General features: G+C 50.6%; 1 protein-coding gene across 2 annotated transcripts in view; it reads right to left on the bottom strand.

Moving 5' to 3' along the window:
- TGFBRAP1 (transforming growth factor beta receptor associated protein 1) overlaps positions 1-18,781 on the bottom strand; it is a 44,265-nt gene that overhangs the window by 5,218 nt on the left and 20,266 nt on the right. For both annotated transcript variants that reach the window (XR_003794909.1, XM_029231985.1), the window contains exons 3-10: positions 16,287-16,481; positions 13,933-14,087; positions 9,688-9,770; positions 8,036-8,377; positions 6,285-6,342; positions 3,415-3,558; positions 1,708-1,851; positions 987-1,146 (exon numbers count right to left, since the gene is read on the bottom strand). Coding sequence is in view for 1 of the 2 variants with exons in the window: in XM_029231985.1 (XP_029087818.1) it covers positions 987-1,146; positions 1,708-1,851; positions 3,415-3,558; positions 6,285-6,342; positions 8,036-8,377; positions 9,688-9,770; positions 13,933-14,087; positions 16,287-16,481 (1,281 nt within the window). In the remaining variant the exon portion in view is untranslated. The remainder of the gene's footprint in view (positions 1-986; positions 1,147-1,707; positions 1,852-3,414; positions 3,559-6,284; positions 6,343-8,035; positions 8,378-9,687; positions 9,771-13,932; positions 14,088-16,286; positions 16,482-18,781) is intronic.

Genomic DNA, 18,781 nt, shown 5'->3' with positions numbered 1-18,781 from the left:
GAGCTCTGCCACCCGGGCTGCCTGGACGCCCCTGAGCTCTGCCACCCAGGCTGCCTTGACACCCAGAGTTTAGGGGTGTCCACGTAGCCTCCCAGGAGGGCTGCCATGTGCCTTAGGACAAAGTACGTGTGTCACACGAGCATCATTCAGGCCTGAGTCATGTGCTGCTGGCCACGAGCTCAGTGTCATCGAATCAACAACATACGTTAAATAAGGTGTCTTTAAGCAGAAACACACATAAAGAAGGTCACATATTGATCGGTTGGTGAAAATGATGTGACCAGAGGTTCTCAGGAGCCTGACCCTGCACTCCTCCAGGTATGACGGCTCAGTGTCCGAGAACTCAGTTGTGGAGACGCTACAGGACACAACTACCGCGAACAATGAGAATGGGTGTAGTTAATGGTCAGAGAGCGGTGTTAAAAGCTGCTAAAGAGAAATGTATTAACCCAGTAAGGACAACCCGGAAATTCCACGGTGCCCGATACCGCAAGAGACAAGTTCAGTCTGCCAGGTGCTGCTCTGAGGGTCGTACACAACATGGACACTGTGGTTTCTGCCCTGGAGGAAATGAAAACCAGACCCCCTCCAGGACCCCCGCCTTCCTCCAAGCCTGGGGCAGCCGAATGGGGTGCTGGGGGCAGTGCCACCCTCAAAGCCGTGATCAGAGCTGGAGCCTCAGAAGGAACTGACCTGAGGGCTTCAAAGCCGAATAAGCAAGTTCAAAGCAGCTTGTCTCAGCAGACATGCAGACCTCCCAATGCCCAGGGTAGCCTTCATGTCATCAGCTAAGGGGCCCTATCCGTTTCCAGAGGGTGGAGGACGGACGAAGGGGCTCGCCTGCCCTCCAGGAGGCTGACTTTGTGCCACAGAGGCTCACAATCCACCCCCTGCCCCCGAACAGAGACGAAGAGGTGCCAAGGCCTCCGTCCCTGCCCCCACCCGCCACCCCCGCCGGTGACGTTTATGCAGAGAGATGCACTCACCCAGCAGAAAGTGGACTTGGTACAAATCGGATTGCTGGAGCAGACGTCGTAGCTTCGCCTGCGTCTCGGTCACTTCTGCATCCTTGCCACTGGCGCTGGGCCTCTGCTGCAGCACCTCGTCCAGGTAGAGGACGGCTAAGTGCGTGTGGTACCCCTCCTTCTACAGGACAGGAGGACAAGCAGACAGACAGCAGTTGCTAGGGGAGCCCAGAGAACGCCCCCTAACCAACCAGCCAGCAGGTGCCTGAGACTGGACGTGCAAGGTGAGCGGGGGCTACGGGACAACCACAGAACACGCGTACTGGGGCAAAAGCTTTCAGAAACCACGACACAGAGGAGCTGAACCTAAAATCTATGGGAAAATATCTCATTTTGAGAAGTAAGGGCCACGGGATTTAGGTATTCTCCAAAAAAGGGACAGCTTTCCTCATTTCCTTTAAGAATAACAACAAGGAAAAGAAAAACTCTAAAAAAAAAAAAGAATAACAAGGAAGGAAAAGAGAAGAAAATATAAGCGGAGGAGACAAGAGATGGAAGGTGAGAAAAAAAGCTACTTAGGCCGCCGGTCTCTTTCACGAACATCCGGCTCCCTCCCTGACCTCCCACGCGTACAGACTGAGTGCCGGGAACACGAGACATTACGTTAGACCCATGGGCCAGGTTCAGGTCCCGGTGATGCCACCGCAGCCCACGCAGCTCAGCCTGCGCTCTGGGGCCTCACCTGCAGTCTCCTGTCCATGACCAGATGTTCTAGGTACTTGACCAGGGCTTGCGGGTATTTCTTAAGGCAACTGATTATATCATCTGGGTTAAATCTACTCTGCTGTTCGTCCACAGGTCTCTTGGTGAAAACTTGAACTCCGACCTGAAAGAAGAATAGCAATTTATTTATCATGCTTTGCAAAGACCCCATCTTATCTTCATTCTGAGCACTGTACGCTTTGGGTAAAACCACTGTCAAAAACATGATGATTTGCGGGACTTCCCTGGTCGTCCAGTGGTTAAGACTTCGCCTTCCAATGCTGGGGTTGCAGGTTCGATCCTGGGTCGGGGAACTAAGATCCCATATGCCTCGCGGCCGAAAAACCAAAACATAAAACCGAAGCAATATTGTAACAAATTCAATAAAGACTTTGAAAATGGTATACATTAAAAAAACAAACAAACAAAAAAACGTGACGATTCGGAAAAAGAGTGCCGATGAAGCACTGACAGAGACAGGAAATGCCGCAGAGCTCCAGCTGGAATTCCTTCTAAAAGGGTCGGAAACTAAGGAACCAAACATTTATTGGTGGTAGGTTTTGACAATCCGTGAAGCCACAACTCTGTAACGTTTAGATCATCCTTTGCTGGATCATAAGTGAAAGAAGAACAAGCGGCTGAAGATTCGGTGAACTTGATTCTCCAAACGCCCGCACCCACCGTGTGCCTTACCCACATGGGACCCAAGCCCACTCAACAACAACAAAGACCCAACACAGCCGAACAGAAATAAATAAAAATAAAGAAATTTATTTAAAAAAATACTAAAAAGAACCCCTTTCATTTATTATTGCCAAGTAATACTGCATTTTGTGCATATACATTTTATTTATCTATTCATCAAGTGATGGACACGGCTCTTTCTTTCTTTTGGCTGTCGTGAATAATACTGCCATAAATATTCGTGTACAAGTTTTTGTGCGAATAAAGGTTTTCATTTCTCTTGGATGCACACCTAGGAGTGAAATCACTGGCACACATGATAACTCTGTTTAACCATTTGTAGAACCGCCAGACTGTCTTTCAAAATGACTGTACTGTTTCACTTTCCCACCAACAATGAATGCGAGTTCTAATTCCTCTGCGTCTTTGCCAACGTGTACTATTGTTGTCTTTTAAATTTTAGCCATCCCACTGGGTGTGAAATGGTTTTGATTTACATTTCCCTTAAGGATTAATAAAATGACTGATGAAAACAAACAACAAAAAAGGGCCCTTCTATGTCCCCAACTCACCCCCCCAAAGGGGGTTGGGGACATAGAAGCAAGGGCGACGGTCTGCCTGGTGTGCCCCAGGCCCGGCTCCACGCCCTACAGGGCAACAGTCTGGTCTTTCTCCAGCCCGCAGAGAACAAGGGACCAGATGCCGTTAGGGATGGGGGTCAACACACGGGTGTTTAAGAAGATGCTAAGACCTGACCTGCGGTGCCTTCTGCTTTCCTACACAGTGGCCTGCCCCCGACACAGGTGTGCAGAAGCACCGAAATGCAGAAATTCCTCGAGAGCTGGGATTCAGACGGCTCAAGCCATGTATTAAAAGGGGGGGAGAAAAAAAGCGGAGAGAAGGGTTAAAGTGTAGCTTGTTTTCCCACCTAGAATCAACCTTTCTGTCCATTTTCACCAGTCCCCCTGCCACCCCTGAACGAATGCGTTTACGAAGCACAAACCTCCGGATTTTTCTGCAAGACCCAGTCAGCATACTGCCACACAAGGTCCGGGTCGAGGCTGTAGGTGAGGAAATCCACGATGTACTCGTACAGGTCTGAACGCGTGGAGTCGTGAATATCCCCGTTGACGATGCTCACCCACAGCTGGAGAGGAATAAAAAAGAAGGTAGGGAAGGTTACATACCTCTTAGAATTAGCTCAGAAAGGGCACGTGTTTGTTTGTCTGGCCTTTCAATATTTCAAAGTGGCGGGAGAAACTTTGGAGGTTTAAATCCATTTTAATTTTTTCACACACATGAAAAAAAAAAAAGAGGGGACACGGTCCAGGAAATCAGGAACATAAAGCACCAGGTTCTTTTTCTTTCCTTTTTAATGAGATCACAGTAATACAAGTAGTAAATATAGTATATGAGGAGACTTGGATGCATTAAAAAACGTCTCTTCCTGAAATAAAATCATCACTGACAATGTTTGGACACAGAAGACATTCACCTACATCCATCAGCCGGGCTGTTTCAGCCTTCTCCGTCACAGGAATTTCTGATTTTGAAGACCTTTTGGGACTGTGAGAGTCTGATGTGCTTTCAAAACCTCTGGTGACCCTGTGCCCTGGTGTTCCTACTGTCCTTTGCATGGGGGCTCAGGGTAGATTTTAATAATAAAGTCCTTTGCTATTTCATCCAGACACTTCCCTGCCGTGTAAACTAAATCTTTTTTTTTTTTAATGCTCCACTGTGCATATGTACTATTGTTTTTATTTTTTTAATTTTTATTTTTTTTATTTATTTTTGGCTGCGTTGGGTCTTTGTTGCTGCACGCAGGCTTCCTCTAGTTGTGGCGAGCAGGGGCTACTCTTCGTTGTGGTACGCAGGCTTCTCACTGCGGTGGCTTCTCTTGTTGTGGAGCACGGGCTCTAGGTGTGCGGGCTCAGTAGTTGATGATCGTGGGCTCTAGAGCGCAGGCTCAGTAGTTGTGGTGCACGGGCTTAGCTGCTCTGCGGCATGTGGGATCTTCCTGGACCAGGGCTTGAACCTGTGTCCCCTGCATTGGCAGGCGGATTCTTAACCACTGCTCCACCAGGGAAGTCCCTGTAAACTGAATCTTACTTTCAGAGCCTCAGAATGAAGTGGCATCACGAGGTGTGGCAGAGATGGGGGCTGCCTGAGAGCCCCCCTGCATCATCGTCTGTGCCGTGGTCCTCACCCACCTGTCCACACTGACTCCTGAACCACACCACACCAGCAAGCGGCCCAGGAAACAGGCAGGCAGTGTAAACAGCTTTCGTTTTGTCACAGGCAGCCGTAATTCTGGTAGCAGCGCACCAGTGTTTTTTATGTTACTAGTTTCTTCAGCGCTGAATTCCCCAAATCAAACAAACTATTCACACAGCCATTGAAATGTGTCATTAAAAAAATTCTGCCATATATGGTGATTTATTCCATATTATTTCAATTTTGTAAACTCCTGTCTATGTAGCTTTGCTAATGTTATTAACATACTTATAACAAATTCTCAGAACATGGTGTTTTAAAAAAATTAAAATTTTAGCTTTGACACCCAAATCTGCTCTTAGCCATGGGGTGTATGTTGATGAGAACCTTTTTTTTTTTTTTTTTTTACCTATTCCACAATCATGTTACCATGGTAATTTCTCAAAGCAACCGGATACGCTTGGTGAGTTTGGTGAGCACTGCTGATGCTCTTGGCCGCTCACAAAAGATGCAAGACAAGAGACAAGATGAGAAATTTGGGCGCAAGAGCCCCTGCCAGGGCCCTGAGCACTGGCTCAGTACCCAGCTCTCCTGCTGACCAGCGGTGCCACCCAGGCAAGTGAGTGGCCTTGATCAGCTTTAGTTTTGTCACAGATGACATGACAACCCAGCTCTCTGGCAAGACTTATTGCCATTAACAGTGGAAATTACAACCTGTTACTCACAGCCTTAATTTTTGATAAGGCAGTGGAGTCATAGGCCTTGTGGCTCAGTAAGAAATCCTATTTTTCTTACATTTTAAACAACTCAGTCTTGAAAATGTTCTTTAAAGAGATGGAAAGATGAGGCTTCCCTGGTGGCACAGTGATTGAGAGTACGCCTGCCGATGCAGGGGACACGGGTTCGTGCCCCAGTCCGGGAAGATCCCACATGCCGCGGAGCGGCTGGGCCCGTGAGCCATGGCCGCTGAGCCTGCGCGTCTGGAGCCTGTGCTCAGCAATGGAAGAGGCCACAACAGTGAGAGGCCCGCGTACTGCACACACACACAAAAAAGAGATGGAAAGATGAAGAAAAGAAAATTCTTGGGGCTTCCCTGGTGGCGCAGTGGTTAAGAATCCGCCTGCCAATGCAGGGGACACGAGTTCGAGCCCTAGTCTGGGAAGATCCCACATGCCACGGAGCAACTAAGCCCGTGCGCCACAACTACTGAGCCCGTGTGCCACAACTACTAAGCCTGCGCTCTAGAGCCCGCAAGCCACAACTACTGAGCCCGCGAGCCACAACTACTGAAGCTCGCGTGCCTACAGCCCGTGCTCCACAACAAGAGAAGCCACCGCAATGAGAAGCCCGCGCACCACAATTAGAGTAAGCCTGCGCACAGCAATGAAGACCCAATGCAGCCATAAATAAATAAAGAAAAGAAAAGAGAAAAAAAGAAAATCCTTGGCCAACATTTCTCAAGCATTCACTTTCTAAAACAGTACTATTTTTGTTTTGTAAAAAACGTTGTAGATCAGGCAAGACCGGTCTCTATCAATTTGTAATTTTTTTTCAAACAGGCTCAGTAGTTGTGGCACACGGGCTTAGTTGCTTAGCAACTTAGTTGCTAAGTTAAATGGTGGTGATTTTTAAACAGTGCTGAGATGCCTTTGAACTCACCTGAACGGCAGCAGCGTCTTGGTGGTTGTAATGATAGAGCAGCCCCAGTGCAAAGTACCTGGAAGAAAACTCGGGGTAAGTGCACCCTCTCCTGACCACCCACTGCGGGCAGTACCCCCACAGCAACGCCCTCGGCCCTGGGCCCCCAGCCCCACATGTGCTATTCAACTGACTTCAACAACAAATTTCAAGCACCAGAAAGATTCTCCTTTCTGTTTATTTACTTATAGTCGGAAAATGTATTCCCTATCAATTTCCAGAAAGGACTGTATTCACATCTAAGATGAGCTAAAAAATAAAACTATAATGATACTATGGAAAATCAGATTTGGAATTGTTTTACAACTTGCTTCAAATACTAGTATGATTTGCCATCTCTTCAGTTAACCATTATTAACTTATCACGAGGTATTAAGAAGGGATGCTGTCTGAGCCATTCTGGGGTAAGGATTTTGAACGGCAATAAACGCCAACAGTATGCAGGCACCGCAGAGAAGAGAAGGTCAGGGAGAGTCAGGCTGGGGGGACCCAGAGTTCCAGGCCCTGACTTTCAATCCAGGCTTCGTTACTTAGGGACTGTATAACCTTGAGCAAGTAGGTTACCTTCCTTGGCCCTTGCCTCCTCATTTATAAGCAGACAGGGTCGGTGACAACACGGGCATCGCCCGGGCTGTGAGCTGTTGCCACCCTCCCACGCTCACAGGTGCGTCCTCTCCTGGCCCTCTTCCCCAGCAGGTGACCGGATCAAGCTGCCCCAGGGGGCCATCGGATTTCTTCCCTCAAAGAGCAACCTCTCAAGATATTGAACTATTCCCTAGAACCCTCCTCTTCTCCCGAAAGCTTTTAGAAAGTTACACTGACTCCGCCAGACCCTCCCTGCCATCCCAAGTCACCGCCATAAGCTGTCAGTGCATTTTCTGGTTCCTAAATAAATCACTCCATTCCACGGTGCCTCTGGGAAACTGAGGGAAACGGCTGAACAAGCCACTTCCCACGTGGAGGCCAGTCACCAGCCCATGACATCCTGCATCTGAACAGGGTCTGGATCGTGAGCCTGGGTCTCCGTGGAATTTCACCAGCACCTCCGCCATGTCAAATGCATTCCAAAAGTCACAGGCAAAGAATCTTACAGGGAGCGCTCAACCCCCCCAGGCCTAGAAGGGTTAGACCACCGCCTGCCCCCAGGATGAAGAAGCTGCCCGATTTAACCATGTCATCACTGCAGACGGGCCCCCATCGTACCCGGTGGCCGGTCGGCAAGTGGGTGGGTGCCGACCAGCTCACGTCTGTAATGAAGGAGTTTGACCCCGTAACCTTTTATCCACAAGATCCGGAAGCCTCCCTTTCTATCTGTTTATCCAGATGCCCATCTGTCCGCTCAGTCTGGCCATCAGTGGCTGCAGTGCACTATCATTTTACCGACATGCGTGTGGCATCTCGCACAGCTGAGTCCCACCCACATGGAAACTGAACAAGCACACCGTTGACTAACAAGGCCTATGACTGTACGATCTGTCAGGAAGGAGCTGGCGCGAGAGTTGTGCCCTCTAAGACCCCTGCGGTGGATCTGCAGACCGTGATGAGGCTGATAGATCCCGAGGGTGCCGGGTGGTTCCCTGATGAATGCCTGGGACTCAGAAGTCACGCTGGTGCCTCAGCTGCACGACAGCTTCCCATGGGTGGGGACGAGGAAGGGCCAGGCAGGGAGCCCCGGGTTCGGGGGGAGCGTCCGGGGGGCCAGAAACACTCACTTTTTGTGCTTCTCCAGCCAGGCGGCGCTGTCGGTGAGCAGACAGAAGTTCTCGGTGACCAGGAGGTCCAGCAGGCTGTCGTGGTCAGCCTCCGTGTACAGCTTGAGCAGGGCCGTGTCGATGTCCTCCTTGTAGCCGTTGGCCACCTCCGTGCTGCGGACTTCGTTCAGGTAGCTCATGAGGAAGCGCTTGCACTTGGCCACCTTCTCCTGGTCGCCCTGGGTCAGCTGGTTGAGGTCTGCAAACTCGTGCAGAGGAGGGTGGGACCGGGTGAACGAGGAGGACGTGGGCAGCAGGAAGGGGTACAGGGAGATCAGCTCCCGCACGTCGAGTTGGCCGCTTCTGCAATTACAGTGTCAAACTAAATGAAGCAAAAAGAGAGAGAGAGTGCACGTAGGCACACAAGACGACACTGGACGGGTGCACTGTCTGCACGCCGTCCGCAGCTGCACGGGCTGCAAAGCACCGCGAGCCGGGCACCGCCCACCCCCAGACCCCACGACAGAGCAGAGGGCTCGGCGGCCGCAGACGTGGCACCTCCAGTGCTGCGGTGCGACATGGGTCCCCGCAAACCCAGGTGGGGGGAAACAGCAGGAGGCACAGCGGCTCTGATCAAAGGCAGATTCGGAGGAGGCCCCGTGTACATCTCCTCCCTTACGGCTCTGAGTCGTGCGGAATCTGTTCTACATTTGGAAAACTTCTTCTACAGGCGATGCCTTCGTGGGACATTGAAGGGCGATCACAGCGGGTTTAAGTTCATCTTCTGAGTGAGCGTGAAGAGCCACTGCTTCCCGGGGCGCACCTGACCCCCAGCCCAGAGGAAAGGCTGCTGGAGGGGGAGGGGCTGAGACAGGCCTGGGCTGGGGAGGGAGAGGGGTGGGATGGGTGCTGGTGAAGGGGGTGGCCCACGCGTGCAGGACCCATGTCATGCGGAAGGGACCTCAGCTTCCTAAGACGGTGGGCCAGGAGCATGCCGTTTACAATGTCCTCAGAAGAACAGTTTTTCAAGTCTTCCCAGAAGCACCTGCTCTTTCTCTAAACTCAGAGCTTTTGGTAAAATCTCTGGAGGAAAGGGAAAGTGAACCATCACGTTTTCCTAGGAATCCTTCACAGGGTATCAAACACGCTCTTTAGAATTGCCTCCTCGGGCTTCCCTGGTGGCGCAGCGGTTAAGAATCTGCCTGCCAACGCAGGGGACACGGGTTCGAGCCCTGGTCCGGGAAGATCCCACATGCTGCGGAGCAACTAAGCCCGTGCGCTACAACTACTGAGCCTGCGCTCTAGAACCTGCAAGCCACAACTACTGAGCCCATGTGCCACGACTACTGAAGCCCACACGCCTAGAGCCCGTGCTCCGTGACAAGAGAAGCCACCTCAATAAGAAGCCCGCTCGCCGCAACTAGAGAAAGCCCGCTCGCAGCAACTAAGACCCAACACAGCCAAATGTATGCGCCTTATCTGCCCTACCTTCAAGACACAGGACAGTGACCCTCGGGCTAAGGGGGACAGGGGGCACGAGGGGTGTACACACAACGGCCTCGCTACTTCTCCCCGGAGCACAGCACCCATGGCGGCCTTTCCCATCACAGCCACAGTGGAGGTCTGACCGCGGAGGGACACTTAGAAGGCTTGCTATCGACACCTCAGATTACCTGAAGAGTTCTTTAGCCTCCAGGAACTGAAGCTGTGCAAACTGTATGAAGCCCGCCTGCAGCAGGATCCGCCGGTACATGACCTGCAGGGAAAGACAGGTTTCATCACTCTGACCTGCCCTGGAACCATGACAGGAGGCGAAGCTAAGTTTCTGGTCATAATCCAGGCTAACTGTTAACTATTACATGGAAACCTGAAGTTACAAGGTAAGGTAAAAACGAGGCTTATACGAAATGATTTTCAACATAAACACGTATACATGTCAATCAACCCCTCATTCCTGAGACCAAATTGTTCTCTAAGCATCGTTCTTTCTTCTTCGTGGATTTCCCATCCATCCCGATCCGTATTCCTCCTCCCGCACTCCCTGGCTTTCTTGATTGCTTCCACCTCTGGTGCTCAGACGGATGTGAACATCGCCGGCGTCCCTGGGAGCCCGGAAGCTGCCCATCCTTCATTCTTGTGGAACTGACTCTTCACACCAGCACTTCTGAGCATCCTTCCAGAGCACAAGGCCCCTCCCATTTAACGACAAACAGATAAATACGCAGGTTTTCCTGCCGAAGCTTGGGAGACACTGTGTGCTCTGTCCCCTCCCCCCAACGGTGATACACAGCCACATCCACACCGCAGCCCGAGGATTCCTGCAATAAAAGTGCCGTCGATCTGTGTCTAATACAGTCCTACCCAAATTTCCTGGACCACAGAGCCCTTTGTTCTGGTAACTTCCAGAAATAGCAACGCACTTAAGGAAGCTACCCTGTGGTGTCTGTAATTCCACCCCCTCCCTGTCACTGTCCAGCCGGTCAGCTTCAAGCTTTGTCCGCCTTTGTCTGAAAGGCCTTGTGGACCCGTCTCTGCTCTGTCCTCACTGGCTCCATCACCTCAGCCCGGGCCCTCACCACCTCACAACTAAAGACTCTAACTATGCTTAAGACCCTAGGACTTCAATTCCTCCCCTTTCTAATCCGTCCCGCTGTTTGATACGCCACAGATTCCTTGAAGGCATGTACATAATTCATCTTAGCATCCCCACACCCCGGCAGAGTACCTGCCGTTTAAGTAATCACCTATTGACCTGATCAGTTTTTATGAAACTCCACTTTGTCACTCGCTGAGCCCGTTTTACAGATAGGAACATCCTGTTCAGAGATGCTAAGTTTTTAGCCCAGAGTGACTAATGTGTAAGTGGTTGAGCCAAGGTTGAAACCCGGACCTTTCTGCTTCTAGAGCCCAGTTCCTCCCTCTCACTGGCTCACCCAGGTACACAGCAGGCGGCTAACACTGTTACCCCTGAAGAAACGAGGGGGATGGAGACACCTAAAGGCTGCTGCTTCTGATCAGCTCTCAGAGGGGCTTGTTCTCCAAAGCACAGCAGCATCTCCTCCCGTCCCTTCAGAGCAATTCCTGCAGAGACGGCAGGAGACGCAGCTGCTTTTTCATGACTCTCTTCCCCGACACCAGCTACGTCTGACGGGAAAACTGGCCTCTGTATGCCGCCAGCAATAAGTAGACAGGAGCGAGGCCAGGTTCTGTTGTGAGGGAATGCCAGTTCCGTCTCTGAAAGGAGAAGCAACAAAGGCCAGCCACTTAGCAAGAAGGATAAAAAGGCCCCGTCAGCTGCGGCAGAAGAATTCTCATTCACACTCAGGCTCGCTGGTGAGAAATCCGCTGAATGACAATTTTTTCCTCGTGGCTGCAGGATTCAAATGTCACCCACTCTTCCCCTTCCTAAAGGGAAATAAAAACTACTTTTGCGGGGCTTCCCTGGTGGCGCGGTGGTTGAGAGTCCGCCTGCCGATGCAGGGGACACGGGTTCGTGCCTCGGTCCGGGGAGATCTCACGTGCCGTGGAGCGGCTGGGCCCGTGAGCCATGGCCGCTGAACCTGCGCGTCCGGAGCCTGTGCTCTGCAACGGGAGAGGCCACAACAGTGAGAGGCCCGCGTACCGCAAAAAAAAAAAACACAAAAAAAACCCGTCCCTGGTCACAGGTTAACACGTGTAATTGTGGGAGCGCAGAGCAAGCATTCAGGGGTGTGGCGGACTCAGAGAACAGGGCATATCTGAGCGAGGTATCGAAACCTGTACTCGGTGGAGTTTAGAAGTTCACTCCACCGATAGAAAATAGCACAAATAACAAGTAAAGAAAACAGGGAGGGCGGGGAGGTGGGTGAAAGCACGGGGCGCTTACCCAGGGATGCCCAGAGGCCAGCCATCCCTGCAGTAGGTCTTTGGACGGTGGCACTGGCTATTCTTGACTTGTTTTCAGGATTAGAAGTGTTTTAGGATGGCTCCCGGAGTGCCTGCACAGTGCAGGGCTCAGGCGCGCAGGGCTCAGGCGTGGGGGCAGCTCAGGCCGGGGTCACGGGGGGAAGGAGGCCGGGGAGGCGGGCAGGGCCTGGCCGTGAAGGCCCCCTGGCGCAGACTTGACTGTGGGCAGGGAGGCACCCGCGGAAGGATTTCCAGTTGAGGGTTTGATAGACGCGTCAGAAAGCACCTTCCGCGGGGCCGTGGAGGACGGACTGCAGACACGCAGGAAAGGGGCTTGAAAACAATTCAGGCACAACGGGAGAAGGGTCCCCAGCAGCCACGTAGGCATGAGAACGAGAGCCAAGTTCAAGGTCACTGGGGGTGCACGTCTGGGGCACATACCACCGGGGGAAGGCGGGGAGCGTGCTAGGTGGACAAACCCCAACTGGGATGTCAGACGGCAGAGCCAGACGAGCGCTAACACCATCCACTACCCACTGCGCAGCTGCTCTCAGGAAAACAGGAGGAAAAAGCAGAACTCCAAGAACACGGGCAGCCTTCCTAAGAAAATGGGACCCACTTGAGGTGTGCCCATGGGTGTGTGCAAGGAGGGGGCCCCCGACACGTGCCCGTCCAGACACCCACGAGCTCCCGGGGCCCACCCTCGGGACCGAGAGGAGCTGAGAACGGCAGAGCAGTGGCCAAGGCTGCCTCAGCATCCGCCTCCCCACGCGGATGCGCAAGGAAAACGCGGCAGAAACAGGCGCTCCCAGCGCAGAAACACGCCCTGAACTGACGGGTTTCTTCTTTGTGCTTTTGCTGCCCCCTGCTGAATGCTCATAGATCATCTCACTCAAAAATGAGGAATACGATGGGCGAGGGAAGGACTGAGAGTGTGAGCAGATGCAAACTGTTCTCTGTAGGACGGAGAAACAACAAGGTCCTACTGTAGAGCACAGGGAACTACAGTCAACAGCCTGGGATAAACCATAATGGAAAAGAATATGAAAAAGAATATATATGTATAACTGAGTCACTGCTGTACGGTAGAGATGAACACAACACTGTAAATCAACTAGACTTTAATAAATTTTTTTTAAATGAGGAATTAAGATGCAAAGTTTATCAATATTTATCCTGTGACCATAAATGACACATCCTGACCTCTTCCACCTTCAGACTCTACCCTCTGCAGCGTAAAGCCACTGAGGCCAGAAAGCACAGCTTCATTCCACAAACCACATCGTCCTGAAAATCTGGCCAACAGAAACAAGAAGGGGATCGCTATGAATTCATTAGAACTTTTAATGATGGACTTAGATGTTCACATGAAGCGTGCACACACCAATATTACGCTTTATTATTCGCAAATACATAGAGTAACCCGAACTCACCTCGCGACTGATCAGGGAGCAATTTTTAGGAAACCTGATTTCATCAGACATGAGAATAATTCGTGTTTGCTTCATCAATTGTATTAATCATACCAACGATATTAAAGTTAGCGTTTCTAAAATGCATTAAAAGTTTTCTCCTAAGGAAATGAATTAGATGGATTCCGGCAACATTCGATGGTTTATCTAATGTTCACAAAGCTTTTTCTGTAGATAACATAAACCTAAACTCTACAAATTCAGCCCCATCCCAACAAATATAAATTCTGAACTGGGAGACAAATTAACCTGAGGTTCCCTCTTTTCGTCTGTAAAAACTGTGCCCTGAGGCTCCTCTGGAGGAAGGACGCTGATTAGAAATACAACTTGGTGAATTAAGCGTGGGAATTATGTCAGAGGCTCAAATCCCGACTTGGCCTCTGACGGCAGCGTGACTTCATACAGCTGTTGGTCCGGCTGCTCTGCAACCTGCTTCCTTATCTGTACAACGTGGAGACGCAGAGAAACTTGAATGACGGACAGGAAGCGGTCTGCAGGGCCCGGGCACTTAGATCCTAACGTTTTCTAAGCCGGCGGCCTGGGGATCCGCTGATTACAAACCTGAAATTTTTCCTTTGGAATGTTCCTCCGGGCGCCTTTCGCTAGAACCAGAGCCTCCTCCACTCTCCGGCTTGCTAGAAGATCCTGTATTTGTTTTTCCAGAGGTAACGGGACCAAGACGTAAACTCCTTTACTTGTGGCGACGATCAGTCTTCCTGGGAAGAAAGGAACACGGTTGGAAAGGGTAAGAACACAGTGCTGGGAAGAAAACACACCCCCTCGCCCAAAGACAGCACGAGCGGCTGTGTGACCAAGGTCATCACAGCGCCCCAACCCCAAGCTCCCACGGCAACCAGAAATGAATGCTTCTCTTTCCTCTTCCCACCATCAGAAAAGGGCGAACTCTTTTTTTTTTTTGCGGTACGCGGGCCTCTCACTGTTGCGGCCTCTCCCGTTGCGGAGCACAGGCTCCGGACGCGCAGGCTCAGCGGCCATGGCTCACGGGCCCAGCTGCTCCGCGGCATGTGGGATCTTCCCGGACCGGGGCACGAACCCGTGTCCCCTGCATCGGCAGGCGGACTCTCAACCACTGCGCCACCAGGGAAGCCCAAGGGCAAACTCTTAACAGTACATTTCCGAAGTATGGGATATTAAAACGTTTGGCCTTTTATTTATTCTGAAGTGCTGCTAAATTTAAAACCAGTTGAGTAGGTCCATAATGAGGCTATAGTGCTCAGTCCTGGAAAATAAGCAGAAGAATTATGCTATCCCTCATATAAAACTTTTGAAAAATTCTTTTCTCTCCAGGGTAGTCAGTTTACAGGAAACTAAGATTATAACGCAACATTCTGAACCATAAGATAACATTTCACACTTGCCCGTCATCCAGAATCACCCGATCTCGGCGTTACCTTCTCCCTTCCCCACCGCCCCCTGGCACCATGATGCCTGGCACGGTCTACTGGGGAGTCGGACCTGCCACACAAGGCAGCTCCACCTGCCAAGCTTCGAGAGCGACTTCTGCTCCCTCTGGAGACACGTTTTAAGCTAAACTATCACCTGTTCCCAGGAAGCGCTGGAACGACCTTGTCTGTCTGTCTGAAGGTCGTTCAGGGTCAGCAGAGCCTTTTCTTCTCTGTCTGCTCCTCCCTCCTTGGGAATCATCGTGTGCATCCCAGTCCCACCGCCTGGTCTCTCCCCGCCTGCATCTCCCCTTCCTGGCCTCCCTGCCCGGCTCTCTGTCTGCATCACCGTCCTCGCACTCAGATGAGGTTCTGCCCCTGCCCTGCACTGGTGTCCCTCCTTCTGGGAAGCCTCCCCGTGTTCCCGCCGGGGGTGGGTTACGTTGCCAGCCTCTGCGTGCCCACAACCGATCCCCTGTGCCCACCTCCACCCCTCAGTGTGCACAGCACGGAACACTGTCATGAATAAGCTCTCCCCGCACGCGTGTCAGGGCCCCAGTCAAGCCCTGACACGCTTCACGTGGGACCTCGAGACTCAGCAGGTCTGCGTCCCCAGCACCTAACATAAGAAGGGCAATGTCTGGGGAGCCCCAGTCCCGACACGGCAAGGGCAATGCACAGATCTAGATTAGCTCCCGGTTTGAAGAGGATATCATCAAGGGCATTCTTAGGAAGCCGGGGAAATCTGACCACAGGCAGGGGCTGAGAGCACATTTCTGGGGTGTGAAAAGGGCTTTGTGGTCACGCGGGAAAACGCCTGCTGAAGGATTCCGGATTAAGCGCCATGGTCTCCTCCACTTACTTCCAAACTGCTCAGCAGAATGTGAACCAGTACGAAAAAAATCTAGGTGCATGGGGGGCAGGGATTCAGTTTGTTTTTCTTTCAACTTTTCAGCACGTTGGAAGATGTTCATAATAAAATTTAGGAAAAGTAAAATAAATCCCTCCCTCCCTGGCTGCCCTGGTCCGCTGCGGCCTCACCCAGGCCAGCCCTCCTCATACAACAGGCACCACAGTCCCTTTGAATCACTTGCGTGGCCCAGAGCCCAGAGTTCCTTCTTCGGCAGATTTGCGCCTGCCTTTCTCTCTGCATGAAGGTTCTTTCACACCACATCCACTTGGCAGATTCCTACTCATCCTTAAAGGTTTGGCTCAAATACCACCTCCTACAGGAAGCCCTCCCTGGTACTTCTAGGAAATACTTCCTCCTCTGCTCTCCCAATTGGCCTTATTTTGTTGCTATCAAGCTCTCAAACTGCTGTGGCTATTTGTTTCACTATCTCCCTTTAACCTCGGTGCCCCTGAAGCGCAGAGACTGTATTACCATTGCCTGTGGATCTTCCATGCTCAGCAAGAGGCCAAGTTCCCAATGGACGCTTTATAGCATTTAGTGAAGAAATACAAGCATAACAGATTGACAGCTAAAGGTTAAGATTCCGTGGAAACTAGTACCTTCAAAATCCTGGAGGATGTGACCTTCCTTAAAGGGCAGGGTCTGCTTTTGCTGCTGGTCCAGCATGCTGTGAACGGTGATGAACTCGCTGTCGAGGGCAATGACGTATGGGAAGCAGACGGCTGCTCCAACCACGTTCTCTGACCAGTGCACGGGCGCGCGCTGAGATATCCCGGCCACCGTGGCAAACATGCCTGGGAAAACAGGAAGGGTCAGGAGGGCTTCAAGGAGCTGGGCTTTGCTTGTTTGTTTTCTGTAGATGTGTCTCAACGCAGAATACCTGCCCCTTCATTACATTTCGAGATGGGAAAGATAATATAACAGCGGCGTGTGCAAAGGACCCTCCATAACTATTCTTGTGAAGAGAGCCGCTTTCCCCAGGATGTCTACATCAGTATTTCCTTCCAATTAAACGTGACGTTAAAAACGTGTACATGTACCCACATGAAGGTGTATACAGCCCATGTCCTCACATGTGGGGAAAAGTGACTTTCACACAATTTAAGAAGCTTCACAAGCTTGCTTCCACATCCGGTCCTCCAATGGGTTTGCATCTCTAAGTGCCAGCTCTTCCCTATACATTCACTCAACACTGAACGCATTCATTCAGATACTTATTGAGCACCTACTGTGTGCCGGCCACTCTACAAGGCTTCCTATCCAGAACTGTCTCTGTTCAGAGTTCAAGTCTAATTCTGGATACATGTTCTCTCTGATGCAGGGATACAACCAATCTTGCAACTGAAAACAGAGAGCTGTTAAGTGTTCGTCAATGATAACTTCCATAGTCAACCACGGTTCATCTATTTTGTACATAAAGCACTAAACTACATTTCCAGATGAGCTGGATAGAGTCCATAGATACTGGGGTTTATGAAAATCACATTCACCCAGTGAAGTCAATCCATTTTAAGTCAGTTTTCAAAGTGCTTGACATAAAACACCTTTAAAAACATGGTATGTAAATCAACTATACTTCAATAAAAACAAAAAACAGCATGCCATTGCCTGCAAATGATTAGATATTCCTACAGTAGAAAAACGGTTTCTATTACACAACAGAGAAGCGGGGAGAGGGAGAGAGACAGAGAAATACAGACAGTACTTTAAAACAATGGAAAGTATCTCAAATATATGATAGGAGCAAACTTCCTAAGCCTATGAAATCACTGACCCTCCTAAATTTTCCATGGTCAGAAAGAGTGAAATGTATTGCGCTTAATCAAGTACAAACCTAGCTCTTTTCCTCCAAAGTAGGCTGTTCTTGAAAATGGGTATCAGGGGCTTCCCTGGTGGCGCAGCGGTTAAGAATCCACCTGCCAATGCAGGGGGCATGGGCTCGAGCCCTGGTCCAGGAAGATCCCACATGCCACGGAGCAACTAAGTCCGTGCGCCACAAGTACTGAGGCTGTGCTCTAGAGCCCGTGAGCCACAACTAATGAGCCCACGTGCCACAACTACTGAGCCCACGTGCCACAATTACTGAGCCTGTGAGCCACAACTACTGAATCCCACACGCCTAGAGCCCGTGCTCTGCAACAAGAGAAGCCACCGCAATGAGAAGCCTGCCCACCACAATGAAGAGTAGCCCCCGCCCACCACAATGAAGAGTAGCCCCCGCTCACCGCAACTAGAGAAAGCCCATGTGCAGCAACGAAAACCCAACGCAGCCAAAAAAAGTAAAATAAATAAATTTATAAAAAGAGAAAATGGGTATCAGGTGGGATCACACATGCGTGTCCACGCTGTGCTCTTGCCTGACACAATCTGGGGCACCTCCTGCAGGGGCCACTTGTACGTACAACACTTGTTTGGTTCTGCTTCACACTTAAAATATTGCCTCTCGTCACGTAAGTAGCACCAACCAAAACCCCGTCAAGATGACAGAGCAGTGATCCTTAGAGAGAGAGAGAGTGTGTGTGCGTGTGTGTGTGTGTGTGTGTGTGTGTGAGAGAGAGAGTGCATCTCCTACTAAGGAAACACATTCCTTCCCCTTCAGTATTTCCCTTCCACCCTTAAAAGTCTCTTAAAATCATTCCGAAAAAGACTAACTCAAGAGAAAAACAAAGGATATGCATCAGTAATTCACAGAAAACAAAATGCAAACAGCTAACAAACTCCTGAAGAGACTCCCATATTCCTTAGTAACCAGGGGAACAGAAAAAAAAAAAAAAGTAAAAAACCAACTTACACCCATCAGATTGGCCAGAGGTTTCAGACTAACAGCACCAAGTGTTGGTTTGGTATGAGGAACACTTTTGGAGAATAATTCTTTATCAAAACTGAATGGACACTGACATGTTAATCTGGTGATTCTACTTTTAAATCGATGGCCAATTGACAAGCACAGTGGTCACTGGGGTGTTTTTAAGAATAGTGTAAAATCGAGAATAATGCACCGAAAGAGTATGTGGCTTCGGGTGAACCCACCACGAACAGAAGAGAGAGCTCATGCATTAGATGAGAACAGACAAGAAGAGCTGTAAGTCCACGT

Source organism: Monodon monoceros, unplaced genomic scaffold, assembly GCF_005190385.1.
Source record: "Monodon monoceros isolate NGI ecotype Baffin Bay Population unplaced genomic scaffold, NGI_Narwhal_1 Super_Scaffold_19, whole genome shotgun sequence".
In the NCBI taxonomy this organism is placed as follows: domain Eukaryota; kingdom Metazoa; phylum Chordata; class Mammalia; order Artiodactyla; family Monodontidae; genus Monodon; species Monodon monoceros.
This window is presented reverse-complemented; position numbering and strand designations above follow the sequence as displayed.